This window comes from Dunckerocampus dactyliophorus, chromosome 2 (genome assembly GCF_027744805.1).
Source record: "Dunckerocampus dactyliophorus isolate RoL2022-P2 chromosome 2, RoL_Ddac_1.1, whole genome shotgun sequence".
NCBI lineage: Eukaryota > Metazoa > Chordata > Actinopteri > Syngnathiformes > Syngnathidae > Dunckerocampus > Dunckerocampus dactyliophorus.
This window is the reverse complement of record NC_072820.1, coordinates 36,977,537-37,005,470: the sequence shown is the minus strand read 5'-3', so window position 1 is coordinate 37,005,470 and position 27,934 is coordinate 36,977,537. Positions and strand designations below refer to the sequence as shown.

Genomic DNA, 27,934 nt, shown 5'->3' with positions numbered 1-27,934 from the left:
AGTGAACATAATTAGATCACAGAGTGAATAAAGACACATAAATGTTGCAATTAATGTCTTATTAAAGCTGACTAATCATTCTAAAGCAATAGGTATGTCCCGATCCACATTTTTTGGCTTCCGATCCAATTTTTTTTCATAGTCTTGCCGATCCGATACCGATCCTATTTTTTGTTTGTGTTTTCAATAATAAGCTTTTGTTACGAACATGAATTTGTGCAGTTGAATATGGTTATGAAAATGGCTCTTCAAAGCATTAAACATAATGCAACCAAAATATTGCTGAATTTCCTTTTTTTTTTCTACCCAGCATGACCAACAATATTGTTTGGCTTTTGTAACAAACCTCTGTGAGTCAGGTCCCTAATCCAATAAAAGTCCATCCAATAAAAGATAAAATTGGAAAAAATGGGCGTACTTTTAGGGTAGGATTCATTTTGACATTGTTATAGATCAATTTGTGGTGTCATTTAGAATATGACTTTTTTTTTTTTTTTTAACACATCTCTCTTCGGGCCCGATGAAATCCGTTAGATTTTTTCCCAAATTCCGTTTTACCTTTTCCACTGATTTTACCAGCATAGAGTGTGTGCTATTTGGGTTTGTAAATAAAATGCAAAAATCCTTGCATTTATTGATGCAGTACATCGTTGGCCCATTTTGTCCAGTAATTGAGAAATGGATGTAGCTTAGCTAACTTTTCTAATGGGATGTCAGCCTCAGCACATATTGCTACAAAATCTTCAACAAACTGTAATGCCTGTGCTTGTGACTAAGGAAGATGGAGTCACAGATGTAATTCCAATCGCCTTATTAATGTAAGATATTTGAATGACACCCTTATTTTGTTTACACAATTAGACAAATGTGACAAAGAGCGCTCTGATTTTGAAGGCCGGAACGTGTTGTGTTGAGAATGGCAATTGACGGTTGATACGCGCTGGGTGCAAGATAAACATGCCTCTCGTTTTTTTTCCCATTCAGAACCTGCACGTCGTTAGTGGGCATTGTTAAATGGTCCTGACATTAAAGCGGTAAAAAACAACACAGTGAAAACATACTCATCCAATATAGTCATCCAGCCTGAGTCGCACACAAACACAGATGCACTAACTAAACTAAGCGAACCATTCACGCTCTGTAACAGAGGAGTTTCCAAGGTTTTTCGCCGCCGTTTCGACATGTTCAGTAGTGTTTGTGCGGTCCCTATTATAAACAACCGGTGGTTAGAGCGGTACTTCCCGTGCGAGCTCCCTGCACCATGACGCAGCACTCCGGGCACAGTGAGAGGAAACTACCGCTGTAGCTACGCAGCTGAATATACAACGTGAAACTAACTTCACCTCCGTACACCGCGGACATGTCTGCATGGTGGTGTTGTGTTTTCTTCTTCTTGCGGGTGGGGCGAGTCGAGTGGCAACCAGCATAATGCCACCAATTGTACTGGAATGTAGACGCGTTGTGCACATGCACTCTTCATCACGGAGGTTGCCCGAATGTAGACGTGTTCTGCACAAGCACAGTGACAACCTGGTAATCACAATCTTCCATCATGGTAAACACACATATGATGCTGCTTTTGATCTGAAAGCGATCATGAAATATGACATTAGGGCCCATATAACAGATTCTGTGAAAGCCACCATCAAGAGGACAAAAACAATTTCAGCTCTGAGTCCTGGGGCAACAACAAAGTATTTGCAGCCATTCGACATCAGTGTGAATCATGCATTTAAGTGGCACTCCAAGTTGAGTGGAAGGCTCCTTCACTTTTGCACAAATCTGTCGGTGGACCTTACAGCACGGAGCAGTGTAAAAAAAAAACACTATCACCAACGGGTTTCGAAGGGAAGACTACTGCCAGATGAAGAGGAGGACACAGAGCGACACCGAAAGAGAGAGAGACCGACGACATGTGTGACAAAGGAATTATGACGCTGTTCAATTCTGACACGGAAGAGGAAGATGTGATGTTTTCTTGAAACATAAAGAGCAACAACATGGGTGATCTTAAACATCTTTTACTGTCAACAGCTTGCAACTCTGCCAGCAACATGCATACAGGCAACTTCTTGTCTCAAACTAATGTGGCTCACATAGGTATACTATACTTGAGTACCATCTAGTGGTGCAAATGTGAATTACACCTCTAATGACAGAAAACAAGTGGTTTTAGTTCCCAAAAGGGCGGCGATGAATGACTTTTCTGGTAGGCTGCTGTTTTCTACGTTACATGCCGAATAGTGCACTATTTTAACTAGTCGTGTACTGTTTTGCACTTTTTAAATAGCTGTGTTGCACCACAAAAGCATTTATTTTATTCAAAGTTCAAAAAATCTTTCTATGCACAAAATATTCCATTTTATGACATGCACACCTGTGGCTTATAGTCTGGTGCGGCTTTATATTTGTACAAATCTTTTTTTGCTCTAAATTTAGTGGGTGCGGCTTATATACCAGTGCAGCTTACGTACCGGAATTTACGGTGTATAAGGTGTATACGGTGTATACGGTGTATACGGTGTTTATGTAAAATGCTCAAGGCATGTGAAAAAATAATTTGTTTATATACAAATCCTTAGATTCAAATACAAACATGATTTATTTTGGGATTGTACCTTCAGTCATTCAGGTCTATGCCTGTGAATATTCTCATTCATCCAGGTCATTAGAAAGGCAGGCTGTGTGTGTGACAGTGTGATCGAAGCTGGTGTGTGTGGGTGGGGGCTGTCCGTGGTGAATTCAGGTGTACTCACACATGTGTCCGCAACCTGCGGGGCAGTGGGCACTGCCCTTGAGCCAGTTAATGATGTGTTCCAGGTGACCACCATGGCTGCAGCCCTGGCACCACACAAACAGTCCCTTCACCACATGGTGGCACACGGCGCACACACTGGCACACTGGTGACACCTAGAGGACACAAGCGGCACTTCTGTCACAACATGCAGACCAATATCCCCATCCATCCATCAATCCATTCTTTTTCTATGCCGCTTATCCTCACTAGGGTCGTGGAGGTATGCTGGAATCTATTCCAGTTGACTTTGAGCGACAGGCGGGGTACACCTTGGACTGTTCGCCAGCCCATTGCAGAGCCCAATGTCATCATGAGGTTATTTAAAAGGTCCCCTATACAGTGGTCACTTGTTTATCACAGTTAATTGGTTCCAGATCCGATCGTGATAAGTGAATTTCCACGAAGTAGGATTCAATATTAATAAGCAGAATATTTTCATAGAGCATAGAAAACCTGTTTATGACTTTCTAAATACGGGTTTTAACATTATTAGCACCCTGCAGACATGAAATAACACCCCTATAGTTACTTTTACACTTTATTATTCTTTGTTTACATCACATTGCACAGGCTACAGAATCACTGCAGGGACAAAAGACAGCTGCAGCTAGCATAGCATGCTACCGAGCTAACTAGTTAGCCTCTCCAATTTACTTACTCTAAATTTAAGAAAGTGTTTCAAACGAAGTGCACAATAGCACTTCTTGGAGCCACACAGTCAATGTGGACAAACACAGCTCATTAGCATTAAAGCTTCACACACATGCACGCACACACACACACAAACAGTGTATTCCCAATACGGCTTAAATTCTAAATTCCAGCATCAAGGCTAGATTTTGGCCACCATACTTCCAATACACTATGTAGGGAGCTCTGTGACTTATTTAAATGGTTTAAAAATACTATTCTATGGAGGTGATTATGTTGGTACCTGTCACAAATCCAGCCCCTGTTGTTCATTGGCCGTTTACAGTTGCTGCAGTTGATGTGCAGTGTAGTCGACGTCTGATTCAGACAAGTGATGGCGCTGCACATACTCAACTTGATGACCTCGTTGGACACGTTCCACAGCTCAAAACGCTGCAGCAGGTCGATATAGGACATGTACCAGTGCTCCTAAAAGGCAAAACAAAATAATGAATATTCTGACATGCTGTTGCAGTCCTTCTGTCAGAGTGCCAGATACCTGGGTGAGGTCATCAATTTCTTTACGTATCCGCTCTCCCAAGACAATGAGCACAGACACGGCCATCTGCACGTCGCCTTGCTCGGCATAGTAGCTCAGCATCTCGCGCACGATGGGGCAAAAGAAGCTGGCGGGCAGATGGGGCGTGAACAGAGGCTGGGAGATAGAGATGAGGGAGAAGGACTCGATGGGTGTCAGACACGTGACCTCAGCCTCGTTACCGCTGACGTGCGGCGAGTCGGCCTTGTCTTGCTGAAGGTGCTCGGGAGCGGACGGGTTGTCCAGGATGTCGTGACGCAGCTGGAAAGCCTCCTGGGGGAGAGTGCACTCCTGTTCCTCTGTAAAGACCAGTAGATACATCTATATGGACACCATATTCCACTATAAGGACTAGAAGGTTGTATGCATGATGACAGATGAGGCTGACCTGTCTGGTTGTCATGTTCCATGGTATAAAGGTCATCATCATCTAGCTCAGCATCTCCAAACATGTATTCAGCCTGGCCCTCGCTGCCCTCAGTCTCCTCATTTTCTGAAGTCACATGATTGTACTCAGACATCAGCATAAAGACATATGAACAAGTGCAGGTCTACATCTAACCTTCATTATTGTTGCTGATGTTTTCAGGCTCCAAGTGGACGTTGTCCTGTCTGTTGTCTCCTTTGCTGCGCTCCAGTCTGCTCTCATTGCCAATCTCCTTCATGCTGAAACTGAAAACAACATCCTCATGTGGCCTTTTGGCTTTTTTGTGTCACCACAACACAGGCGTACCATAATGGCAAAGAGAAGTGTGATGATGACCACAGAACAGGAAATTGCTGTCCTGGCTGCTCAGTACAATATGGCTAAAGTGACAGTAAGTCAACACCAATAATAAAAGAGTGTAATGTGCATGGCAAACTCAGCTATGTTTTGTGTTAACATGATGTGAGTCACCTCCCAGATACAACTGAAAACCCTCTACATCAGGGGTGTCCAAACCTTTTTCTCCGCATACAGAAAAATCAAAGGATGCCAGGGACCACTTTGACATTTTATATACTGTATGGTGTATACAGTATGTATATATCATTTATATATCATAAAAAGACTAAAAAAGCATTTACAATTATTTAAAACCAAAGCTTTCTTATTAATGATTACTATCAACATTTGATCTTCTTTTTTTTTTTTTTTTTTTTTACATTTTACATTGTGCCTTTTTGCTCAATTTTTCCTATTTTTGCTTTTATTTTTACTGTTTAACTACATTTCTACAAGGTGTCGTGGGCCAATAATAAATGAGTTACGGGCCACAAATGGCGCCCCGGGCCACACGTTGGAGACCCCTGCTCTACATGTTTGTCCCCACATCATCAGAGATACTTAAGAATGCTAAAACGTCATGCAGTAAAATGTTAAAAACACTGCCTGTACACTTAATAAAGTATAGTCTTATGATGGCAACGGTTTGACCCTGGAACAGATTACTTCAACTTGACCAGAAAAGGTTTGCAATTACTGTATTTATACAAATACAGACCCTTTCCAAAAAATTTGAATGTCATGGAAAAGTTATTTAATTTCCATAATTCCATTCAAAAAGTTAAACTTTCATAGATTATAGATTCAGGGCCCACAATTTAAACGATTTCAAGTATTTATTTGTTTATTTTTACATAATTTGGGCTTCCAGCTCATCAAACCCATGAAAACAGGAATTCAAAAAATTTGAATACTGTGAAGAAATCAGCCCAAATTTTGCAGGGCATGAATGTTTCAAACTGAGTGTCACACACTAATCATCTACTAAACTCAAATCACCTGCACAGGCTTCCCCAGGTGTCATTAAATTGCTTCAGTTTGGTTCAATTGTCTCAGTTGGGTTCAATATGGGGAAGACCATAATTGATGCTTCAATGCTTCAAACAGCTTCAAAAACCACCACATTCAGACGCATCCGGGAGATGGGCTACAACTGTCGGGTTTGGAGGAAGACGGGTGAGGAACAGAACCCAAGCTGCCTGAGGTCCAGTGTGAAATATCCACAGTCCGTCATGATTTGGGGTGCAATGTCCGGTGCAGGTGTTGGTAAACTCTGCTTTTTTAAATCCAAGGTCACCGCAACAGTCTACCAGAATGTTTTAGAGGACTTCATGATTCCTTCTGCTGAGGATCTGTATGGAGATGCAGATTTCATCTTCCAGCAGGACCTGGCCCCTGCCCATACCGCCAGAAGCACCAAAACCTGGTTTGATGCCCATGCCATCACAGTGCTTGACTGGCCAGCCAACTCACCGGACCTAAACCCCATTGAGAATCTATGGGGTGTTCTCAAGAGGAAAATGAGGGGCACCAGACCCAACAACAAAGAAGAGCTGACAGCAAGCATCAAGGAAATCTGGGCTTCCATAACTCCCAGGCAATGCCACAGGCTGATTGCTTCAATGCCACGTCGCATCGAGGCAGTGATTAAGGCAAAGGGATTCCCAACCAAGTATTGAAGATTGACATATCGTTTTGAAAGTACCATATTTTGATTGATTTGATATGATCCTTATTTCTTTCTTTTTTTTCCTGCAAAAACTGAGAAGTAAATGGTGATTTCTTCAGTAGTCTAATTTTTTGAATTCCTGTTTTCGTGGGTTTTATGAGCTGGAAGCCCAAATTACGTAAAAATAAACACTTGAAATCGTTTAAATTATAGGCCCTGAATCTATAATCTACGAAAGTTTAACTTTTTGAATGGAATTATGGAAATTAAACAACTTTTCCATGACATTCAAATTTTTTGGAAAGGGTCTGTATAAGACAGTATTTCTCCAGAGAAAAAAAGGCTGAAAAATATGGCTCGTATTATATTCAGATTCTAGATATTTACAACAGGTGGCGGCAGATGACGTCTCTCTCTAAGCAAGCTTTTTGTCATGTCACTCATACATACAGTGACATGCAGCCACTACACTGGAAAAAGTATCTTAAAGGTTGTTGGCAAGTTAGCAAACAATAGAGGAGTTATAATTTGAAGATAATGCTGATCAGTCGGGGTGTCACAAGACACCCAACTCACAAGACAAAATTGGGTCCATGAGTCGAGACAAGACTTCAACATTATTTTTAAGAAAGGTAAAATGAAAAAATGGGATCGGACAAAAACTTTTTTATTTAACTGAGTCACAAAACCATGTAGGAGACCTTCAGGGTTGGCCTTATTTGAAATGTTTATTGCCCTACAAATTGACGTTAAACAATATTCCCTACATTTTTTTAGCTCAAATAAAACACTGTAATGATCATATATAATAATACATTATATCATAATAATCCAATATTTCCTTTAATATGTCATCTTTCACTCTGTAAATGGTGGAATTGGCATTTGTGACATGTATTTTCTCAAAGGCAATTCGTTCTGTTATTATTTTTATCTTATTTTATTTCTGCAATGAGCCACGTTCCACAGATGGCCCCTGGGCCACACTTTGGACACCCATGTGTGCTTCACCAGGAAGGCGGGTGCTGCCTGGCGAAGGAGGAGTGTGTCTGCTTCACAATCAGAGGTGGAGAGCCTGCATGGCGGATACCTCACCTTTGTGGAATGCTTGTATTTAACTACTGAATAAATGCATGATGCAAGAAACACTTCCTGTCTTTCACTTTCAATGAGCACCCTTACTTGCTAAATATAGCGACCACTAAATTGTACGTATGAGGTGTGTTATGAAGCGGAGTTATGGTTGCCACATTACACCTTCATGCTCCAGGCAGAGGTCAGAAGAACCAGAGTACAGAGGGGAGGGCAGGTGCAGGGAGGCACCTACTGTGGCCGCCATGGTGCACTGTAGTTGGCCACCTGCTTCGAGCAGACCCGGTGCTGCCATTATTAATGTTGATGGTGATTAATGGTAACGGTGATTAAGGGTGCAGACAAGTCCGAACATTTATGCGTTTTGATCTGATAAATCTAGTGACATTGGAAAAAAAAAAACATCCACACATCACTCGCTGACACTGGGAATACCAAGGTAGGTCCTGTGCACAAAGCACTTCATGTGCGCTTCCAATAATGACTTGCACACTGCCACTTACATATTACTGTATAGTATTATCATTCATAGTAGCCATGCCATAGTTCACAGTCTGATTGGCTTCTGGCTGCTGTGTTCTCACGAGATAGCTTTTTACAAACGAGAAATCTCGCCCTGTTTTAATCTCGCCAAGTCGTGACACCCTTACTGATCAGTGAAGAAGAGTCATAAAACAACTGTCAAGCAAGACATTTTTTTTTTTTGCAGTTACCAGTTATTTTATCTTGGAAACAACGTGTCGTCTTATATTCAGGTCATTATGGTAATTGTAAATAACAAACCTGCTCATTAGAGGTAAGGTGCCCAGTTTACTGAGGTTGTGGTTCAGCCCAGGAGTAGTGATGTTTGCTGGGTCGGAGAACATGATCCTCAGCATGGTCCATGTTGTGGAAACCTGTCAATCAAAATAAAAGCAGCTGTGTAAAAAAAGATGTGGTCACCGCTTGTGTCATTATTGTCGTACCTGAGGTCTTTTGAGCTGGCGAGCCACATTGGCGTTGTGATCACACAGCTCGGCAAAGGGCTTTCCACTGAGGAGGTAGAGTTGTGCCGTCTTCACAAACCAGTCCATGCGGTTACTGTCCAAGTCCGTCTCAAAGACAGCGAGGGCACTTGACACATGGGCGAACTGTTCTGTCGGGTCGGGCCTCTTGAAGAAAAAGATGGGGTAGCGGCGGTCACCTCCGGGGTAAGGCTTTCTGTTGGCATCACCGCTGATTAGACTCTCTTTGGCTGCAAAGGCCAAGTCACCAAAAAGGCCAAAGCAGAGACCTTCAGGGTTGGCCTTATTCACAGGCCGTGTAGCGTCCTTGAACATGTGCTGGTAGAGCGTGCTGTCCTTTGAGCCCGACAGCAGGAAGTGAGGGTCGTGCTGGTGGCGCCATACAATACCAGTGGTCACGTCTTTGTGCTCCTCAAAGGTGGCGAAGGGGATGAACGGTCTTCGCACATCCCACACGTAGATGTTGTGATCCACCATCATGGAGCAGGTGGCCAGGTGGAACTTCCTCTCTGGACGCCACTTGACTCGTGCCACTGAGGCGATGGTTTGGACGCAGTAGACCTCTTTGGCACGATTTGTAGTCATGTCCCACACCTTCACCATCTTATCTCTGCCTCCTGTGGCCAACCAGCCCCTGACATGGAACATCAATGCCATTTCAAAATAATTACACCTCCATTAGAAGAAAGTGTTTTAATAGATTCAATTCAATCTTGCAAAAGAGGTAGAAAGAGTTTATTGTTACCTGTCATCAGGGTGCCAGTCACAGCAGAATACCGGGCCCGTGTGGGCGGTGAACATTCGCTCGTAGCGGTCGGGCCGTCTGATGTCCCACAGCTGGACGTTTCCATTCTCAAAAGAAGCAGCGAATGTGAAATAATCCTTCATGCTGAACTGAACGTCCCGCACACTCTCTGACTGGCCTGCAGGAAAGACATCGCACTTTTTAATAAAAGATAGCATATTTAGTGGTGCTGACAAAAATATTTCCCTCCAGGGTTTATAATTATTACATTGAATTTAATTAAATTACATTAAATGCTGCTTCCATCCAACTGAATTAGTGAAAAACCTCACGCCATATTCAAGAATAAAGAATAACACATTTTGACTTTATTGTAAAATTACAAGTTTTGCCCTCATAGTAAGACTTTATTCTTGTATATTCATGAGTTGTAATTAGGAGAAATAAGTAAAAATACTATGAAAATAAAGTACAATAATCCCTCCTTCAATGTGGTTAATTGGTTTCAGACCTGACTGTGATAGGTGAATTTCCGTGAAGTAGGATTTCTTATTTATAAATAAATACTTTCCTCGGTAAGAGGATAGGAAACCTGTTTACAAACTTCTAAATATGGTTTGTAACATTAGAGCCCTCTTGACACGAATTAACACCATGACCGTCACCTTTACACTGGTATTACCCAACATAGTAGACAAAATAAAAGCCATTTACAACATAAATAAGACTCGTGCATGTTATTATAAATGTGTTCCCTCATCTAGCTGCAGGCTTGTCGGGGGTGTCACTCCAGTGGCCGGGCAGTGCGTGGTTGGTTCTGAGTGCAGGAAGGCAGTCTGGCTCATGGTGGCTGCTGGGGCCCGGCGGCTGGTCGGCAGCTGGTCAGCGGCTGGTCTCGCCTCTCGGCTATGTTGCTCGGCCTCCCTGCGGCTTGCAGGCACGGCACTCTCTCTCCAGTAATTTGCTGCCCGGCGGGTGTCGGCCGGCGCTGTGTGGTGGGTTGCCCTACTGCTCGCCCGTTCGTCTGCCTGCTTGCTCATTTGCTGGTTTTTCCCCTCACCTGCTCCTTTGCCTGGCTTGCTGGGGTCGTCCGGCCGTTGTGGTAGGGGGAGGAGGCGGGCCTCATGTTTTCATGCTCCCTAGCGGTCTGCGTTCCTTGCGGCTCGGGATCTGGATTGTGGGTCTGGGACACAGGGTCCCCTGCCCCTCTGTGCCTTGAGTCTTTGGAGGCCGGTCTTGGTTCTTCCCTCTGTGGGGGCCGGTGGCTCTCCGGTGGTGGAGGCCCGTCCTGCATGTGTGGGACTGGGTATGCTGGGTGGTAGGAGGCAGTCACCTGTTGCTCTGGCAATCAAGTCTGGTGCTTGTGTGTCCCACCGAACATTGCACAAACACTACTGATGCCAAGTGACCATTGTAGCATACTACATTTCATCAACATCTTTCAATGCTTGATATTTGTATCTTAGTTCATTTAGCCAGCAGTTTCTTGAAAATACTTAAGGCAAAAATGCATAACATTTGCTTTAATATGCTTTTTTACATTTTTTTACTAATAGTAGGCCATATTCAACCACAAAATAACATGATTTATTAATTAATATCTTTGAAAAACCGTGAGAGTGAAGCCACAAAATTCGAACCACAATGTGAACCGGAACGACTGTAATTACTGTACTGTAATTTTAATTTATGAGAATATAGTCAAGAAATAATTTTTTTCCCAAGTTGTTTTATTAAAGCAAATAAAATAAAATAAAATAAAATAAAATGTTCCTTCTTTCCAGGTGAATTTGTGAAAATCGTAGTACTCCAAATTAAGACTAATTAAAAACAATAACGCACTCATTTCATTTATTGCATACAACTGTTTATGAATGCAATGTACTCTTTTATCATAAGATAAAAAGGAAATTTCAAAATATTCTGACTTTAGTTGTATTGTCCTATTTAAAAATAGTCACCATATTTAGAGAATAAAGTCCAATTCAGATTTTTTTTTTAAACTCATGACGATAGTCATAAAAGGACCCCCTCATATTAAAACTTCCATCCATCCGTTTTCTATGCCGCTTATCCACATTAGGGTTACGGGGGTATGCTGGAGCCTATGCCAGCTGACTTCAGGGGAGAGGCGGGGTCCACCCTGCACTGGTCGCCAGCCAATGGCAGGGCACATATAGACAAACAACCATTCACACTCACATTCATACCTATGGACAATTTAGAGTCTCCAATTAACATAACATGCATGCAATGTGGGAGGAAACCGGAGTACCCGGAGAAAACCCACGCACGCACGGGGAGAACATTCAAACTCCACACAGAGATGCCTAATGGAGATTCAAACACAGGCCTTCCTGATCCCCTGACCTTGTGCCCAACATGCTAACCACTCAGCCACCGTGTGGCCTTATATTACAACTTCATTATTGTAAATTATAATTGTCATTATATTACCACTTATATATGGACTTTTGGACTTTTTTTCTAATTAAAGTAACTAATTTACTTTCAATAGCCACAACACACACACACACACTGTTTAAGTAAATCCAATACTGTACACTTAAAAAACCCCCAAAAACTATGCGTTTATGATTGTTATTGTGGTTGCAGTTTGCGGTGTAGAACTGAACTGCATTAAACAGATATTACTAATACTTTGGTTTCCCCAAAGGAGCAAAGTATTAGAAACACTTCTTAGTGTGACCACAATAACAAGAACAGCCCTGATTGAATTATAAAACGCCATTGTTCCACTGCGACTCCATCTGGTAGATCTGGTCGGTCACTGCGGCTCTTGGCCCCGATGCATGATGCCAAAAACGGAGAATAAAGTCTTGTTTGTGCACTTGTACATAAGGAGGTAGTAAGTGAGTGTACGTAAGCCTTGCACAAGACAATCATTCATTAGGATAAGCGGTTTAAAATGTAATAATAATACCTGAGAAAGTGTTAACAGACTCCTTCTTGCGCAGGTCAAAACACTTCATGAAGCCATCCTGCGAGCCGCTCAGCAGCATGTACACCTCTGTGGGGTGGAAGCACACCTTATTGACCGTACGCTTGTGCTCGGTGAACAGCTGGTCCTGCTTGTTGCGAGACGGTTTCCCCAGGTTCCACGTCACCACGGCGCCGTTGGTAGCAGCGGTGGCCAGCAAGTTCTCCTCCATTTGGTGCCACATGACGTCAGCGCAGCTGAAGTTGAGAGAGGGCTTGCGACCCACACGCAGATTCAGCTTCTCCACAAACTGCTCCTCCTCCAGGCCATAGATCTTGAAGATGTTACGGCCGGCCACCACCACTTGTGTGGCGTCACGGCACACACTGATGGCGTTGGCGGGGGCGTCCAAGTGGCAGAACATGGTTCGACCGCTGATGGCACTGCTGCCAAGAGCTGTGGTGACCCGGGACATCTTCTCCATGTTCCTAAAGAAACCACATTAGTTTACAGCAGGGGTGTCCACCAAGGGCCTCATACGGGGGCCTCTCTATTTTTACTTATTTTATTTTGTAAAAAGGCTAAAAACTAAAGATTAAATATATTTCAAGACAAAGCTTTGTGTTATTATCCATTATTTTATTTTAAATATTATTATATTAATATTATTTATTTATTTACATTTTTCTCTTTTCATGATCTGGTAAGGTGTTTTTCAAACAATATTACAACTTTTTAAATTCCATTAAAATGATTACCTTTTTCTAGTATAATTCTGATTTTAGACTTGTATGAGATGTTTTTTTCCTCCAAATATTACAACTCTATTCTTGGAACATGTGTTTTATTCTCTTAGAATTATAACATTTTTCGAAGAAAGTTTTTTTCTTGTGATATTAAAACTTTATTCTTGTAAAATTACATGATTTTTCTATCTTAATATCATGACTTCAATTCTAAAAAACATTTTTTTTCAAGTTGCCCAAGAATTCACAAGAACTAGTGATGTTAGTTACTGTATGTTTTTTTCCATGCTAATATTACAACTTATTTTGATTAAATCAAGTTTTTATATTATATTATATACCAGGGGTCACCAAGGTTTTTCCTTGTGAGAGCTACTTTTAGAAAATGAAAATGGCCAAGAGCTACTCATTTTTGTAACATTTATTTTCAGAGCTTATTTTAAACCCAAACAAAGCGAATATGCTTGTTTTACCAGAACATTAACAAAATGCTGGTGTCCACAACTCACATTTTGTATTTCAGAATGCATTTCTTTCTACTGTTCTTTCATTATTAACTGAAAACTTGAATGAAAAGCAGGCTTGCGGGCACCTCATGTGGTCGTGTGGGGCTACCTGGTGCCTGCGGGCACCAAGTTGGTGACCCCTGTTATATACTGTATATTTTTCGCCTTATCCTATAATTATTTTTTTCTGAAATATTATGGCTTTATCCTTGTAAAATGTAAAGTCTTTTTGTCATACTACTAATCTATAACTTTTTCTCGCATCATTATGACTTTTGTCTTGTAAAATTGTGGCTTTTTTGGTAATATTACACCATTACTCTCATAACATTACATGCTTTTGTCTGACTACAGCTTTACAACTTTTCAATTAGTAAAATTACATGTTTTTTCAAGCACTATGACTTCATCAAATGTGATAACTACAGTAAATACAGTATTATATTTTTATATTACATTTTTATTTTTACATTTTAAAAAGAAATCAGCTGATTTCTGCTATACCATGCATAGGCACAGTATTCTCTAATTACTATTTATTTTCTAAAAACATACAGACTTCAGTAAATGTTGTCTATTTTTGTAATATTCCATCTTTATTATTGTAAAATGACATGCGTTAGTGAAAAAATAAGTGCAGTATTATCGGTAAATAGCTGTAAATAAACAAAAGAGTGCAGTACTGACGTGGTGAGCTGCTGGCCTTCTCAACTACTACAGCAGACCAGAATGCTCTTCATGGCCTCCCATGTGAGGCAATCTGTTGATAGTTGAGAAAATGATGAGCAAATAATATTGCATAATGAAAACAATTCCAAAAAGTATGCAACATATCTTGCAAACATACAACTGTGGAGCAATGGCACAGATTTTCAGGCAGGAGGCAAAGAAATCATTTCGTATTCTAGCCTAGTAAAAGCAAACTACTCAAACAGCAAATATTACAACTGCATGTTTATTTATTGTAGTTTTAGCATATAAACTGACAAACTATAATATTAGTTTGCTGCATAATTTGGATACTGTCAGGTCTCCTCCTACCTTGTTTATCCCTTTAAAGTCATTTTGAATGCAAAATTAAAGTATGCATTCGTGTAAAAATACACCAATTCCCCAAGTTTAACACACTTACCTTCATTTTGGAGTTGGCTAGAAATAGCACAACTCTGCACTGCCATAAAGCTACCTCGGGACTCTGATGCTAATGCTAGCAAACTAAGCGCGCTTAGACTAACTTTTATGACAACATAACGCGCACGGCACTTTCTCGGTTTCACACGTGGGTCAAACACTAATATAACTGTAATACTTATTTCCCTTTATGTTGAAGTACGGGAGTTTAATAAAACGAAATAAATGGGGAAGCTAACATTAGCAAATTTGCTCACTGCTTGCACTCCCGGAAATGATAGCAGGCTATAGTCTCGCGAGATTTGAGCCAATACGGAAACACAACCACAAAAGAGGTTTGTGCAGGTTTTATATGCCTTAAACTTTCCTAAACAATTAATTAATACCATTAATGTCATAACGCTGTGATAGTAAAACTAACTCATTTACAAACTGCCATGAGTGAACTGTTTGAGTGCGAGCATGTAGACTTATGGAGGAGTGTTCATGGCAAATACTGGCATGTTGTGGAGGCCAAGGCTAATAAAAGCAAGAAATCTGGGAAGCTTCTCGACCTTGACAAGTGGTAATAACCAACAACCAAGAACCTCAGCATAAAAACACTTCAATTCTGACTGCACTGTCACTAACAAATCCAAGACGTTCTCACAGTTGTGGAATGTTACTGTGTGCACTCAGGTATCAAGAGGAGCTGCCGACTGTCATATCAAGTCGATGTGATAAACATGTCACTCTGTCAGAGATGGTCAAGCTCATGGAGTGGAAGCTGACTGTAAGCCTGCAGGTTCATGAAACACCATCATGGCTCCCAGTGCATCAGCTGTGTTCTTATCTTGCAGAGAGGCAAGTTCCGACCTCGCCTGCAGCAGCTGGTAGGATCCAACAGCGAGGACACTGTGGAGAAATGTTCCACAAAGGCCTTCAGCCTCCTGCCGGATGTGTCGGCGGCCATCGCGGAGCTCAGCACCCTGAAAGGAATCGGCCCAGCCACGGCGTCAGGTTAGCACAGGTCAAGTGTTGCAACAGCTGTCAACAAATAGGGTGACATTGCAATGATGTTGTTGCAGCGCTGTTAGCTGCAGGAGCTCCAGAGCAGGCTGCCTTCATGTCTGATGAAGCCATGGAGAGCATACCTGGATTGGCACCGATACAATACACAGCCAAACATTACACTCTCTATCTGGACAAGATGCTGGAGAAGACCAAAAAGCTCAACAAAGGTAGAAACATTTGAATTGAATAATTGAATCTCCTCTTTGCACTAATCATAATTTCTCCCCCAGCGGACCCTCAGCAGGACTGGACTCCCCAAAGGCTGGAGCGCTGTTTGTGGGCGCTGACGGTCGCTAAGCAACAGCAGCTCCCGCTTCTTAAGGATGTGGACATGAAGGGCGGCACTGTGGTGGAAGACCTCACCGATGCAGACGACAGACCAAGCAAGAAACTTAAAAGGAGATGAAATATGTTTTGAACCACAGGGTACATATTCACTAGAAGTCCTGCAAATGTTTCATTTTTCACAGTTTGTTACATTAAAAAAAATAAGTTTTTCTGGTATCATGATGACTGACGTGAACTGTTTTTTCTGAGTTTATAATAAAATTGAATGTTTTTTTTCTGAAAATATAAACATTTTGTAAAATTATGTGGTGAAGTTTTTTTCTTGCAATATTAAAACTTTATTCTCTTAAATTATGACCTTTTTCTGGTATAAATATAATGTTAAACTCTTAAAATGAGATGTTTTTCTTTTTAAAAAATTATTACTTTTTTCTTGTAAAATTTGTTTTATTCTCTTTGCCTTTTGTTTTGTTTTTCTATATTAAAAAATTACATGATTTTTGTTTATTTTCTATTTTTTCTACAGGTTTAAAGTGGGACAAAATAGTAATATGTATTTTTCAGCAGTATTTTGAAGCGGACATTTTTTGTTGTTAGGACCCCAAGTGTGAGGATTTTTTTCTTTTCAAATCTGACACTGCAGAAAAAATAAGTGCATTCAAATCAGTGTTGCTGCCAATCGTTGACCTATCTCACTACGATTACTACTACTACTACCAGTAATACATACTTAAATCTAGAATTTTTTAAATAAAAAAACGAGTGATGTAAATGGCTTTTAAATGGTTAAAAAAACCACAAACATAATGAATATGTGATACGTATATTTCAGGCTGAAGCTGAATACTGATTAATTTAAAATGGAAATAATATGAATATATATAATATGTTGACAGCTGTTTTTGGGAAGCTGAAATTTTTGTCATTTGGGACAAATGAGTATGTAAACATAATGGTTTTTAAAGAGTTAAAAATTAAAAATATATAATTCGTTGTGTTCAAGCTGAGATTTAAAATACTGACTCATTTAACTTGGAAAAAATAATAAATATGATTTTTGGGAAGTTGACATTTTTTGTCATTAGCGACAAATTTTTCTTTCAATATTACAACTTTATTTTTGTAAAATTACATGATTTTTTTCTTAATACTATGACTTCAATATAATAAAGAAATTGGCTACAGTATTCTAAATTTATCCTTGTAAAATGACACAATTTAATAATAAATAGCTTTGTTTTTTGGCTAATATTACACATTTATTCTTGTAAAATCACACATTTTTTTCTCTTCATGTTATGGCTTTAATTTAATGAATTATTACGTCTCTTTCATCTGATATTCCTATTTTATTCTCAAAATGACATGTTTTACCCATATTTTATTCTCACAATGACATCTTTGTTGTATTATTTAAAACTTCTTCATACAAATTAGGTAAGATTTGATAGATCAGTAACTAGACATATACAGTAAGTTTTGCCAAACATAAACAATTGAGATTTTTAAAATAATGGCATCAAGAGTGCATACTCACCACAATGTAATGGGCACAACTTTGGAAGACTACCTAATTACCAGAAAACAATAATCACACAGTCTACATTTTAGACAGGAAGTTGGAAACACACGCAACATAATCATGAGCCCTAAAAGCAGCTGGTGGATGTTGCCACAGTATTGTTCTTTATTTATATTGTTTCCAAATTAAAGCAAAGTACAATGACCAGTACAAAATAAAACAAAATATATTCATATATATACAATATAAAATGGTTCCGTTTTAGAACATTTAAAAAGTACATAGAATAGATAATGAAATAATTCATGAGGACTTTGATACAAATTTTCCGCATGTAAATTGAGTTATCCTTCCATGTGGATCAGAGAGAAAAATACCTTATTTTTATTTGTGTAAACGCTGAGTTGGTACAACCTCGTGTCTTCTGCTTTTGGAGAGATTGAACGTTGTTTGCTGTAAGCTTGGCACCATTGTATGGAGAAGACAGGAAGCAGCAACACACATACTGGGGATGGAGGTGATATTTGCACCACAACCTGAGTTGCTTACACAGCTCACAGGATTGGTAAAAATGCAATCAAAACCCTTTTTTTTGGCAAAGCACCAAACCACCCATTTTTGAAGTAAGTGTTGGAGCCGTACTCTTCTTTTTGATTTGCTGATTTTCTTGCTAAGCATTCATTCTCATGCCTCCATTTCAAGTCTACAACTGCAGACTTCAGTCTCGATTGGGATTTATTTGCTTTTAACTCATTCAGTCGATTTTTTTTTGTTAATCTGTTTTATCCACAGTAAGTCTGGAATAAAGCGACTTCTAAGGAGCATGTAACCATATGCTTTTCATTAGGTACTTCTGCACAATCTATCAGGCTCCAACGGCCATTTTTTCCGCAAATTAAAATATTAGAAACAGATCTCAGTTTAGTTGTACAACCACAATAATTACCATACTGTGCTGTTAATAAAACCCTTAAAAGATCCTGGGGATATTTTGTGCCATTCAGTTTTTTCTTTTCAAGTCATTTTGGTTGTGCTGAATGTTCCATTTTAGAATTGTGATCTATTTTCCTTTAAATTAGCATGACATGATCCCAGTGACAAAAAATGCCATTTTTGATCCTATATTTATATTAACATACAGTACACTAAGGCAATCATTTATGTTAACATTTCTATTTGGACGACTGACTTGCTATTTTATATTTTTATATTTGTCCACCAGATGGTGTTGGTGCTGCTTTTTCCCATTCAAAGCATGCAGCAAAATTTCTCACCTTTTACTGTTTTTTTGCAAGGGTGCCTTGCTATTGACATGGTAAGTGTGTGTCACTATTGATGTTGGATTATGGTGTGTATGTGTATGTTAAGATTTTAGTTTTTTGGGGGGGGGGGTTAACCCCTCCAAACCACAAACAAACACAAAAAAGTCATATTAACATGATGACCTTTGAAGGGTTAAAACCCCCAAAATATTTTGTATTTGATACGTTTATTTCAGGCTGAAGTCATTTTCAAAGATTAACTTTTTTAAAATATGGAAAAAAAATAGTAATATATATTTTTTAGCAGTTTTTGGAAGTGGACATTTTTGTCGTCAGGACCTCAAATGTGAGGTTTTTTTCTTTCCACTGTATAAACAACCCAAAAATAACAATTATAATTTAAAAAATAAATATCGAATAAATATCAAATAAATATTAAAAATGAAATCTATTTCATTGATTTAAAATGTATGGCTTTAAAAATAAGAGTTATGTAAACATAATGGCTTTAAAGGGTTAAAATATGGCAAAAATGGAATGTGTTTATTTCAGGCAGAAGCAAGTTTAAAACACTGACTCAGTGTGAAATTAAAAAATATATAATATATATGATATGTACAGGTATTTCCGGGAAGATGACATTTTTGTCAGAGACAAATGAGTGAGGATTTGTAAGCATAATGGCCGTAACGGCTAATTAGTTAAAAAAAAAATGCAGAAATACAATTACTGTAATGTTGGATAAGTGTATTTCAGGCTGAATCAGCATTAGAATATTGACTCATTTAAAGTGGGAAAAAATAAGAATAAATATGTTGATGCAGTTTTTGGGAGGCTGACATTTTTTGTCATTGGGGACAAATGAGTGAGGATATTTCAAGGACCTCTACAGGGTTAATACCATCGTTGTATTGGATTGTGCAGGGGTTCCCAATGCTGCGCCCACTAATGTCGTTTTTTAGAGTATATTTCTTATATCCAAGTAGCAAGCAAAGGCAACTCGGCTGTTGGTTGGCACACAATAAGTGTTATGATGATGAAGAAGCTCGCCGGTGTTTAGCATAACAAGGCATTGATCTTAACAGCACGATGGATTGGCACAGAAAGATTGGCAGTAAACAATATGGCACTCAACATTATTAGAAAGGTCAGTTATGCTGCATGTGTTCCAGACTAAAGCCTGAATAAATCAAGCAGGATTAAAGCATCAATCAGCAAAGTTCAGCATGGTCTTGCTGACCTTGACTTACACAAACGTGAGCGAAGCGACAAAGGGGAGGATGTGTATTATTCAGCTCCTGACACCCCTCCTCCTCCTCCTCATTATTGTTATGGTAGCGTTCCAGAACAAAATATGCCATTCAATTAAATGAACATCATGCAGTCTGTCTGGTCCACTTATTGAAGGAGGATAGCGGTGCGTTTGTGGCCTCTCAGCGGCAGCCATGCATCATCCTGACAGCAGGGATGTTGTCATGTGACTGGGGCTGATAAATCATGCAGCCTAGCGCAGGATGGGATTCAATCACAACCCGGGGCTCTATTAACTTCCCGATGCTTCCTAAACTAGTTGGCTCGAAACAAATAAAGGGAACACATCCAAGCCATCATCACAAACTCCAAGCCAACCCAGTGACCAGTTAGGAAGCCATAATGAGAAAAACAACTGGTACCCCTAATAAGGAATGGAATAGTTCCTGCTCCTTGTCCTTTCTGGATGATTTCATTGCATTTTCAACAGCCGACAGAATCTCCATATGAAGGTTTGCCACAGAGTCAAGAGCGTGCAGGAGTCCTGAACTCCTGAACCGCTGCACACAAAAGGGTGAACATTTGTCACAACATGCACCCTTACTGTGTTGCCTGTGCTGAACCCCATAAATTGGATTAACTTTAAGTATAAAGTCCTCACACAGCTCTACAAAACACTCCGTGTAACTTTAGGGTGCTTACACAACTTGCTGCCAAATTTGGCAAGCACATGTCTGTAAAATTTGAGCAAGATTGGTTGGAAAACATGGCCGCCATCAAGCAAAATACGGGGCAAACTGATTTTAAAACTTTCAATGCAGTCGTCCCATGTTTATCGCGGTTAATTGGTTCCCGACCCGACCGCGATAAGGGATTTAATAGTATAGTAGGATTCAATATTAATAAATGCAATAGTTAGAGCATAGAAAACCTATTTATGACTTTCTAAATACGGGTTTTACAGTAACTAGGGGTGCTTGGAGGTCGTGGCCCGAAAAGTGGCTACATTCGTCGGACTGGATGAAACCGGGATTGCCTAGGGTTATGGTTCCCCTTTCATGTCATATCGCCCAGGGGTCACCAACGTGGTGGCCGCGGGCACCAGGGAGCACCCACAACCACATGAGGTGCCTGCAAGCCTGCTTTTCATTCAGGTTTTCAGTTAATAATGTGAGAACACCTAAATGAAATGCATTCTGAAATACAAAATGTAAGTTGTGGATATCAGCATTTTGTTAATGTTCTGGTAAAACAAGCATATTTGGTTTGTTTGGGTTGAAATAAGCTATGAAAATGAGTAGCTCTTGGCCATTTTCATTTTGTAAAAGTAGCTCTCACATCAAAAAAACGTTGGTGACCCCTGATATAGCCAACAGAAAATTAAAAAATTTACAAATAATCTATATGATCGGTATCGGCCGATTTCACTCATAGATGATCGGTATCGTTATCGGCAGCATAAAACCCTGATCTGAGCATTCGTAGTTTTAACATTATTATAGCCCTGTAGACATGAAATAACACCCCAATAGTCACTTTTACACTCCAGTTATTCTTTTTCTTACATCAAATTGCGCAGGCTACGGGATCACTGCAGGGACATAACAGACGGCCGCTGCTTGCATAGCAAGCTAACTAGTTAGCCTCTCCAATTTACCTATTTTAAACTTAAGAAAGTGTTTCAAACAGATTGGGGAAGTACGGCAAAGAAGCCCAAAACTTACCACTTCCACATTGAATGAGAGGAGAACTTTTATTTCCCACTGTAACTTGTATGCATGTTCAAATAAATTTAAACCATTACCATTACCATTCAAGCTCAGCCATGGCATGTCCGTCACAGCCATGGCATCTCAGTTGTCTCTGCCGGCTCAGTGACCGGTCTCCATGCAGTGTGAAAGGTAATGTGATCTAACGTCATGTTTCATAACATCCCTGACCCCTAGTGACCAGAATACTACACATAACTTGTCTTTCAATATTTTTTGACTAATAATAGGCCAGAATCAACCACGAAACAGCGACCATTTATTAATTTATTATTTTCTGAAAAAACGCGATATCGGGAGGGAGCAATATTTGAGCCGTGATACAACGAGAGACGACTGTATATCTGCATTACGAGTATGCCAGCGTGCCTTTCATAGTAGTTTTAGAACAACCCATAGGAATTATACTGCTATAGAGGCTCTACACTTACTACTTTACAGCATGTCATTGCATTCCTGTACTATTGCCCCTTAAGAAGATATCCTGTAAAACATGGTTGCTGAAATGTGAGGAGTGTACTCACTTTATTTTTTACATACTCTGTAACTGCTGTAAATATGATCCAAACTGCATCATCATTAGTATGAGACCTACATGAGGCCCCATCCGGTCCCCAGACCGGAATCCAACCCCCGCTGAAGGATATCCACCTGATGTTTCAACAAGCCAATTGTAGGGAGTGCATACAGAACACGGAGGCCATACACATTGCATTGCTTTTTTTTTTTTTTTTTTTTTTAACAGAGCCCTGCTGATTCAAGTGTTCCCTTTTTTCCAGCTTTTTTGCCTTCCTGCAGACCATAAAGGCAAGCTCCCCAGGACAACAACAACATTTTGATATTAGTAGTGAGTGAGTACAAAAAAACCCCTAACCACTTAACTAGCCCTTTTTACACATCCCTATGATTCTAAAGTTAAAGAGGCACATTAACCTCCGTTCAGGCATCCTCTTTATCTTCATTATAGGCTACCAGTGTATGTATGCATTATTCATCGCTCTACTGTATCCTCGCCAGCTTCAGCAATAACATTTCATGGCGTACACAAGGGGGTTCCATCCATTAATCCAGCATAATGCTGGATTTTTGCCTCATTTTCTCAATAGTCTGCCCTTCACTTTTAACAAATAGATACTATGACATGCAGGAGTGACTGCAAACGAATGTAATTTATGACGATTGGCAAAAGCATAAAATGTTCAGCCGTTCAAATGAATTATCGATCCAAAGTGTGAAAATTGGAGCAAATGCAATCGCCATCCTCACAGAGAGAAAGCTGTGTCCATTTAATTTGTTATACAGTATATACACACAGACACTGCAGGAGAGGCTCTGTGTGTGTGTGTGTGTGTGTATGTGTCTGCAAAACAAATCCCCTTTCAGGTGTAAGCAACATGTATGAAACAAAAATAGTAAAAGTTTCACAGACACGTACTTGCTGCACAGTTTTGTCACAGTTGTACTTATGATGCTAACAATGCTACCCATCTGCTACCCATCTGCAGCTTCTCAGTTCTTTCTATGGCTTATTTTGTAAAGCACTAAAATTGGATCAAGTCATTGGTGGTGAGGAACCTCATGAACCATTTAGGAACAACAATCATAGCGTTCTTTTTGCACCGTTTGAAATTCAGAAATAAATAGACTCTTGGTTATGAACATACAATATACTGTACACATGTCCACTATCAAATGAAAAACAGCAACTTACTTGTTTTTTTTTTTGTCCATCTATACTTACATTCCTTTACAAAAAAAGTACACAGTCTGTAAGGAGAAGCTGAGGTATTGACTGAGAGAGCCTGATGGTGGCCCACGCCTGGTCATGTGACCTGCACCCCAGATCAGTCTGTTGGCGCCAAAACAGAGAAGTAAGTGTATGCGTGTGTGTGCGTGTGTCTGCTTGGTCTCAAAATGATTCATACCCTGGACACATTTTACGTGCAGAACTCTTTTTAAAACTTTTTTCAATACACAAAATGATTCACACTCTTTCTCGAGGAATAACCCATTTTCTAATATTAAAGGCGCAATGGTGCAAATTAGCCTTTCCTCAAATGTGTCACAATAGGAATAAGCATTTAAAATTGCAAATATTTTTACTGACAACTTAATAATTTTTTTTTTTAAATACACATACGCAATCAATGCTTGACTTAAAAAAGGACCAATATGTTTTAATTAAGTAATATTACTGATTAAAATGGTTACTGATTAATATGGTATGGAACTATAAACTATAATTTAATACCATATATATATATTTTATAATCATAGTCTAATTATAATACATAATAGTAGTTGTAAAATAATGTATCGTTATTGTAAATATAAAAAAATAATCACGTTATATAAAAATCAAGAACATAATAAAAAGAGATACTTATTTAATACATAAAATATTTAATAACAATATATTAAAATAAATAATACTCAAAGTCTATTATAATGACACACTGATAATACTGGTGGTGGTGTAACATATATTGGTAACATTCTAGTTCATTTTTTTTCTATTAAAAATACACATTCCATTGTACCATTTGCAGCCAGAAGATAGCCATTCCATAAATAAAAAGTCACTTGAACCAAAAAAATGTGCCCAGGGTATGAATTATTCTCGGCTCCCTTTGTATACGTGTGCGGCATAATTTACACTGCAAAAAGTGGATTCCACTCAATGAAGATGACCTCACCAGCGCCGTCGGCCTTCTTGTCCTTCCTCCCCTGTCGCCATGGTTACCGTATCACCATATCTCAAATGTACATTTTGCCACAATGGTTGCTGCTATGTTTTCTGTATGCACAGTGTTGATTCTAAGCAGGTATTGTGATGATAGAAGGAAAAGAAGATGCTTGAATCGCTTACCAATTGTAAGAGAAATTAAATGTGCTTTTGTTTGTGGCTCTTCTTTTTTTCACCAGAGGCACGTGTCATGAAATGAAAGCTTTTAAAGAAGCACAGCAGCTGAATGTTGAGACAGTATCAGCACGCTGTGTCCAAAAAGATAAACAAGCTTCTCAAATCTGAGGCGCTTGTACTTGTTGCTACCCTCTTTAATAAAAGAGACATAACTTCCTTTTGCAAAGTATCTGTACAAAAACAAGTGAGTTGTGAATTATTTCATCTCATTGGGGGTCTAACCGATGGGTGAAATGAAAGGGAGAACCTGCTTGAAGTCCTTCATCAGGGAGGAGGTGGGATCTGCACGCCCAGCAGATCATAGGCGAATATATTCCAAAAGATTGCAAAGAGGAGGAAGGTGATGAAGGAGAAGACGATGACCCACCAGGAGCACTGCTTTTGCAGACTCTCCTCGTAGCTGCGTAAGATGAGGAGCCCCATGCTGATGCCCACCACAGCACCCGACAGGTGGGCCATGAAGCTGGGCTGGGGCCCGGAGGAGGGCAGAGGTGGGGAGAAGCGGAGCCACACGGCTCGGCCCACCTCTGAGCTCACTATGGAGGAGAAGCAGGGTCACAAATAGTTTGGCATGGGTTGAGTCAGCAATTTGAGAAATTAATTTGAATTTTTCTAATAATGTGAACGTTGTTGATGTAGAACAGGGGTGTCCAAACCTTTTCCAGCAAGAGTCTCATACAGAAAAACTGAAGGATGCTGCTTGGAGGTTAAATATGCTAAACCAATCCAGGTCAATATCTGCTAAACTATCTGAACAAAACATCCATATTTTAGTTAAAGATGACAATGCAAATTAGTGTAATATCGAATAAAACAATCAAACTTCCGTTTTTGTACGCCCCGGTTTTCGTCGAAAATGTTTTCGGAATGTAAAACTATAATTATTCTCAATACAATTTATTTTTTGTTAATCTTTTTGGGTGTCTGGATTAATTAGATTTACATTATTTCCTATGGGGGGGGGAAATTGCCTCAGTTTTCACACGTTTTGGTTTTCGTCTCACATTTTTTGACAAATTAATGACAAAAAAGAGATACCACTGCATTTCTCATTCATGATGAATTTATTTTATTTTTGCATTATGCCGGGGGATTCGAATCTCCGTTGGGCATCTCTGTGTGGAGTTTGCATGTTCTCCCCGTGCGTGCGTCTCAGGGTATTTCAGTTTCCTCCCACATTCCAAAAACATGCATGTTAGGTTAATTGGCGACTCTAAATTGTCCATAGGTATGAATGTGAGTGTGAATGATTGTTTGTCTATATGTGCCCTGCCATTGGCTGACGACCAGCCCAGGGTGTACCCCGCCTCTCGCCCAAAGTCAGCTGGGATAGGCTCCAGCATGCCCACGACCCTAGTGAGGATAAGCGGCATAGAAGATGGATGGATTGATGGATTATGCTGAGGGACAATAAAAAACAGCTGTGGGCCAAAAATGGCCCCTGGGCTGCACTTTGAACACCCCTGATGTAGACCATGCAAATTTTGATATTACTCTGGAACTAGTTTTACTTCTAAACTGGCCCATGAAATATGTTTGGGTGCAAAATTCAGCTGTGTTTGGGTCCCATCCTATGGACAGTAAAATGTATTGTTATAAATGTTATTCATAAGGATAGTTTGGGTTGGTCATAGCTACAGTTTGGACTCAAATAGATGCTTTAATAGAGGGCATGCTGAGAAAGCTCTTCTGGAATTCAGGGCAAACTTCCCCCATGCTAATTCCTGCTAATGAGCGGTGACACATCCGGGCTGGCATTTTGCTAAAATGATGCTTGTTAATCAAAATAGCAACAGAAAAAAAGAGTATTGTTGAGTCGAGCATACGCGCATGACATCAGAGATTTAAAACCAAGAAAATTTTAAACAAATCAAACAAGGCCAAAAATAATCTTTTGAAAAAAAATCATGTGAAATAACATTACTTCATTAATCGCCATTATCTTCAAACTGGCATCATAACTCTTCTGTGTCACGGCTGCATCGCTCCAAGTCACTGGTGTGTCTGAGTGACAGGAAGACAAGCTCTGGCTTGCTGGTGAACAAGTCATTTGGCGCCACCTGCTTTTTTTGCGAGTATAAAGCACCAGACCCCAAAAATAAGACAACCTGTCATTTTCCAAATTGGTTCTAAGGAAAAAAATAAAATTTTATATTTGGTAAAATATTTATCTATATATTTATTAATCAACCACTCTTTATTAAATGGTCAATTCTATATTTTAATGAAACCTTTTAAAATAAAGGTAAACGTCTATGTTGCAATCACATATTCACTATTTTTATCTTGAAAAGGCCCAGATTGTAACACCAGAGTGCAATATTTTCCCATTTAGTGTAAACTGTATGTTAAGGGAGGAAAATGGACGGGTAATCCTAACAGCGTATAAAAAGAAGCATGGTAACTTACTGCAAACTAATGCCAGGATCATGCGGAGCAGCTTGTACGGACACTTCATCCCAGCCCAGTTCTGCAACACACAACAAGACTAAGCATTCAGGACTTGATATGAGTTTACACTAAACATCCTCTATTCTATTTTTCACCGTGTTTAACCTGGAGAGAAAGACAATACACAGTAATGGAATGAGCCCTGATGGTGTGCACACCTGGCTGCTGTACTGGGCCCAAGCCAGGGGCACTCTGTTAATTAGAGCTACACTAATTAAACAGACGAGAAGGGGGCAATAAATCGCACTTATGATCCTCCTGGGAGGAAAGAACAATGGCATCCTGACTTAGAATATCGCCTTTGCTACTCTGGATGAATAATAGCACCAATCACATCACTTCTAAGTGTTTGACTGTGAGGAATTGTGGGAAGAAGACCCAGGGCCACCTTTTCCACCCTACTCCCTCCTGCCTGAATGGAGGCATGCAAGATTAAAAACACAGGATAAAAATAGAGATAAAGCCCTGTCGCAGGAAGAAGCCTTTAAAGTCACAATATTGCAACAGATAAATGATTAATATCTTCAAGGAAAGAGGTCTTGGTGTTTGTTAGAGGTCTTTCATCAAACATGCTGACATGGAACTTTGTGTCAGGAAGACGCGAACTTTGTGGAATTTTAAATTTTTTAACTGTAGAAGTGCAAGTGCAATTCTCTCAGAAATTGTGTGTGGAGGCTGAGAGGTGCAATCCCTGCAATGCAAACAACCGGATGCTGAGAAATTGCTATGATCTTCCTTCATGGTTGTAAAATGGGAAAGTGCTGTTTTTTTCCCCCCTTTATCTCATAT

General features: G+C 39.7%; 3 protein-coding genes across 9 annotated transcripts in view; 1 reads left to right on the top strand and 2 right to left on the bottom strand.

The window, feature by feature from the left end:
• Positions 1-1,842: 1,842 nt before the first annotated feature.
• On the bottom strand, positions 1,843-14,912 carry wdr24 (WD repeat domain 24). Its single transcript, XM_054760386.1, has 11 exons — positions 14,628-14,912; positions 14,183-14,255; positions 12,247-12,731; positions 9,303-9,480; positions 8,519-9,191; positions 8,337-8,449; positions 4,589-4,698; positions 4,415-4,519; positions 3,988-4,325; positions 3,733-3,917; positions 1,843-2,911 (listed from the first exon to the last, which is right to left on the bottom strand). Exons 3-11 carry the CDS (start codon positions 12,725-12,727, stop codon positions 2,743-2,745), a joined length of 2,352 nt encoding a protein of 783 aa, XP_054616361.1. The 5' UTR covers positions 12,728-12,731; positions 14,183-14,255; positions 14,628-14,912; the 3' UTR covers positions 1,843-2,742.
• A 5-nt stretch (positions 14,913-14,917) lies between these two features.
• Positions 14,918-16,401, top strand: zgc:112496 (uncharacterized protein LOC541336 homolog). Of its 2 annotated transcripts, none has more exons than XM_054760462.1 (5): positions 14,918-14,961; positions 15,305-15,398; positions 15,466-15,625; positions 15,694-15,846; positions 15,910-16,401. In XM_054760462.1, exons 2-5 carry the CDS (start codon positions 15,369-15,371, stop codon positions 16,083-16,085), a joined length of 519 nt encoding a protein of 172 aa, XP_054616437.1. In that variant the 5' UTR covers positions 14,918-14,961; positions 15,305-15,368; the 3' UTR covers positions 16,086-16,401. The 2 variants fall into 2 exon arrangements, with proteins under 2 accessions (XP_054616437.1, XP_054616429.1); XM_054760454.1 differs by having other exon boundaries at positions 14,930-15,191; positions 15,910-16,382.
• A 2,382-nt stretch (positions 16,402-18,783) lies between these two features.
• rhbdl1 (rhomboid, veinlet-like 1 (Drosophila)) overlaps positions 18,784-27,934 on the bottom strand; it is an 82,238-nt gene continuing 73,087 nt past the window's right edge. For 5 of the 6 annotated variants that reach the window (XM_054764032.1, XM_054764005.1, XM_054763991.1 and 2 more), the window contains exons 7-8: positions 27,104-27,164; positions 18,784-25,230 (exon numbers count right to left, since the gene is read on the bottom strand). In XM_054764032.1, the coding sequence (XP_054620007.1) occupies positions 24,959-25,230; positions 27,104-27,164 (333 nt within the window). In that variant the 3' untranslated portion in view covers positions 18,784-24,958. The other variant, XM_054764024.1, reaches the window with a different exon arrangement.

What these genes read in the sequence shown, in the direction of transcription:
- wdr24 (XM_054760386.1), bottom strand. Translation starts at nt 12,727, where the DNA reads ATGGAGAAGATGTCCCGGGTCACCACAGCTCTTGGCAGCAGTGCCATC. An exon ending in GCCAGCTCAAAAGACCTCAG is followed by an intron (nt 8,450 to 8,518) that starts GTACGACAATAA and finishes TTTGATTGACAG; the next exon opens with GTTTCCACAACATGGACCAT. An exon ending in ACCTTACCTCTAATGAGCAG is followed by an intron (nt 4,699 to 8,336) that starts GTTTGTTATTTA and finishes TGTTGTTTTCAG; the next exon opens with TTTCAGCATGAAGGAGATTG.
- zgc:112496 (XM_054760454.1), top strand. Translation starts at nt 15,064, where the DNA reads ATGAGTGAACTGTTTGAGTGCGAGCATGTAGACTTATGGAGGAGTGTT. An exon ending in CTTCTCGACCTTGACAAGTG is followed by an intron (nt 15,192 to 15,304) that starts GTAATAACCAAC and finishes GTGTGCACTCAG; the next exon opens with GTATCAAGAGGAGCTGCCGA. An exon ending in CGGCCCAGCCACGGCGTCAG is followed by an intron (nt 15,626 to 15,693) that starts GTTAGCACAGGT and finishes ATGTTGTTGCAG; the next exon opens with CGCTGTTAGCTGCAGGAGCT.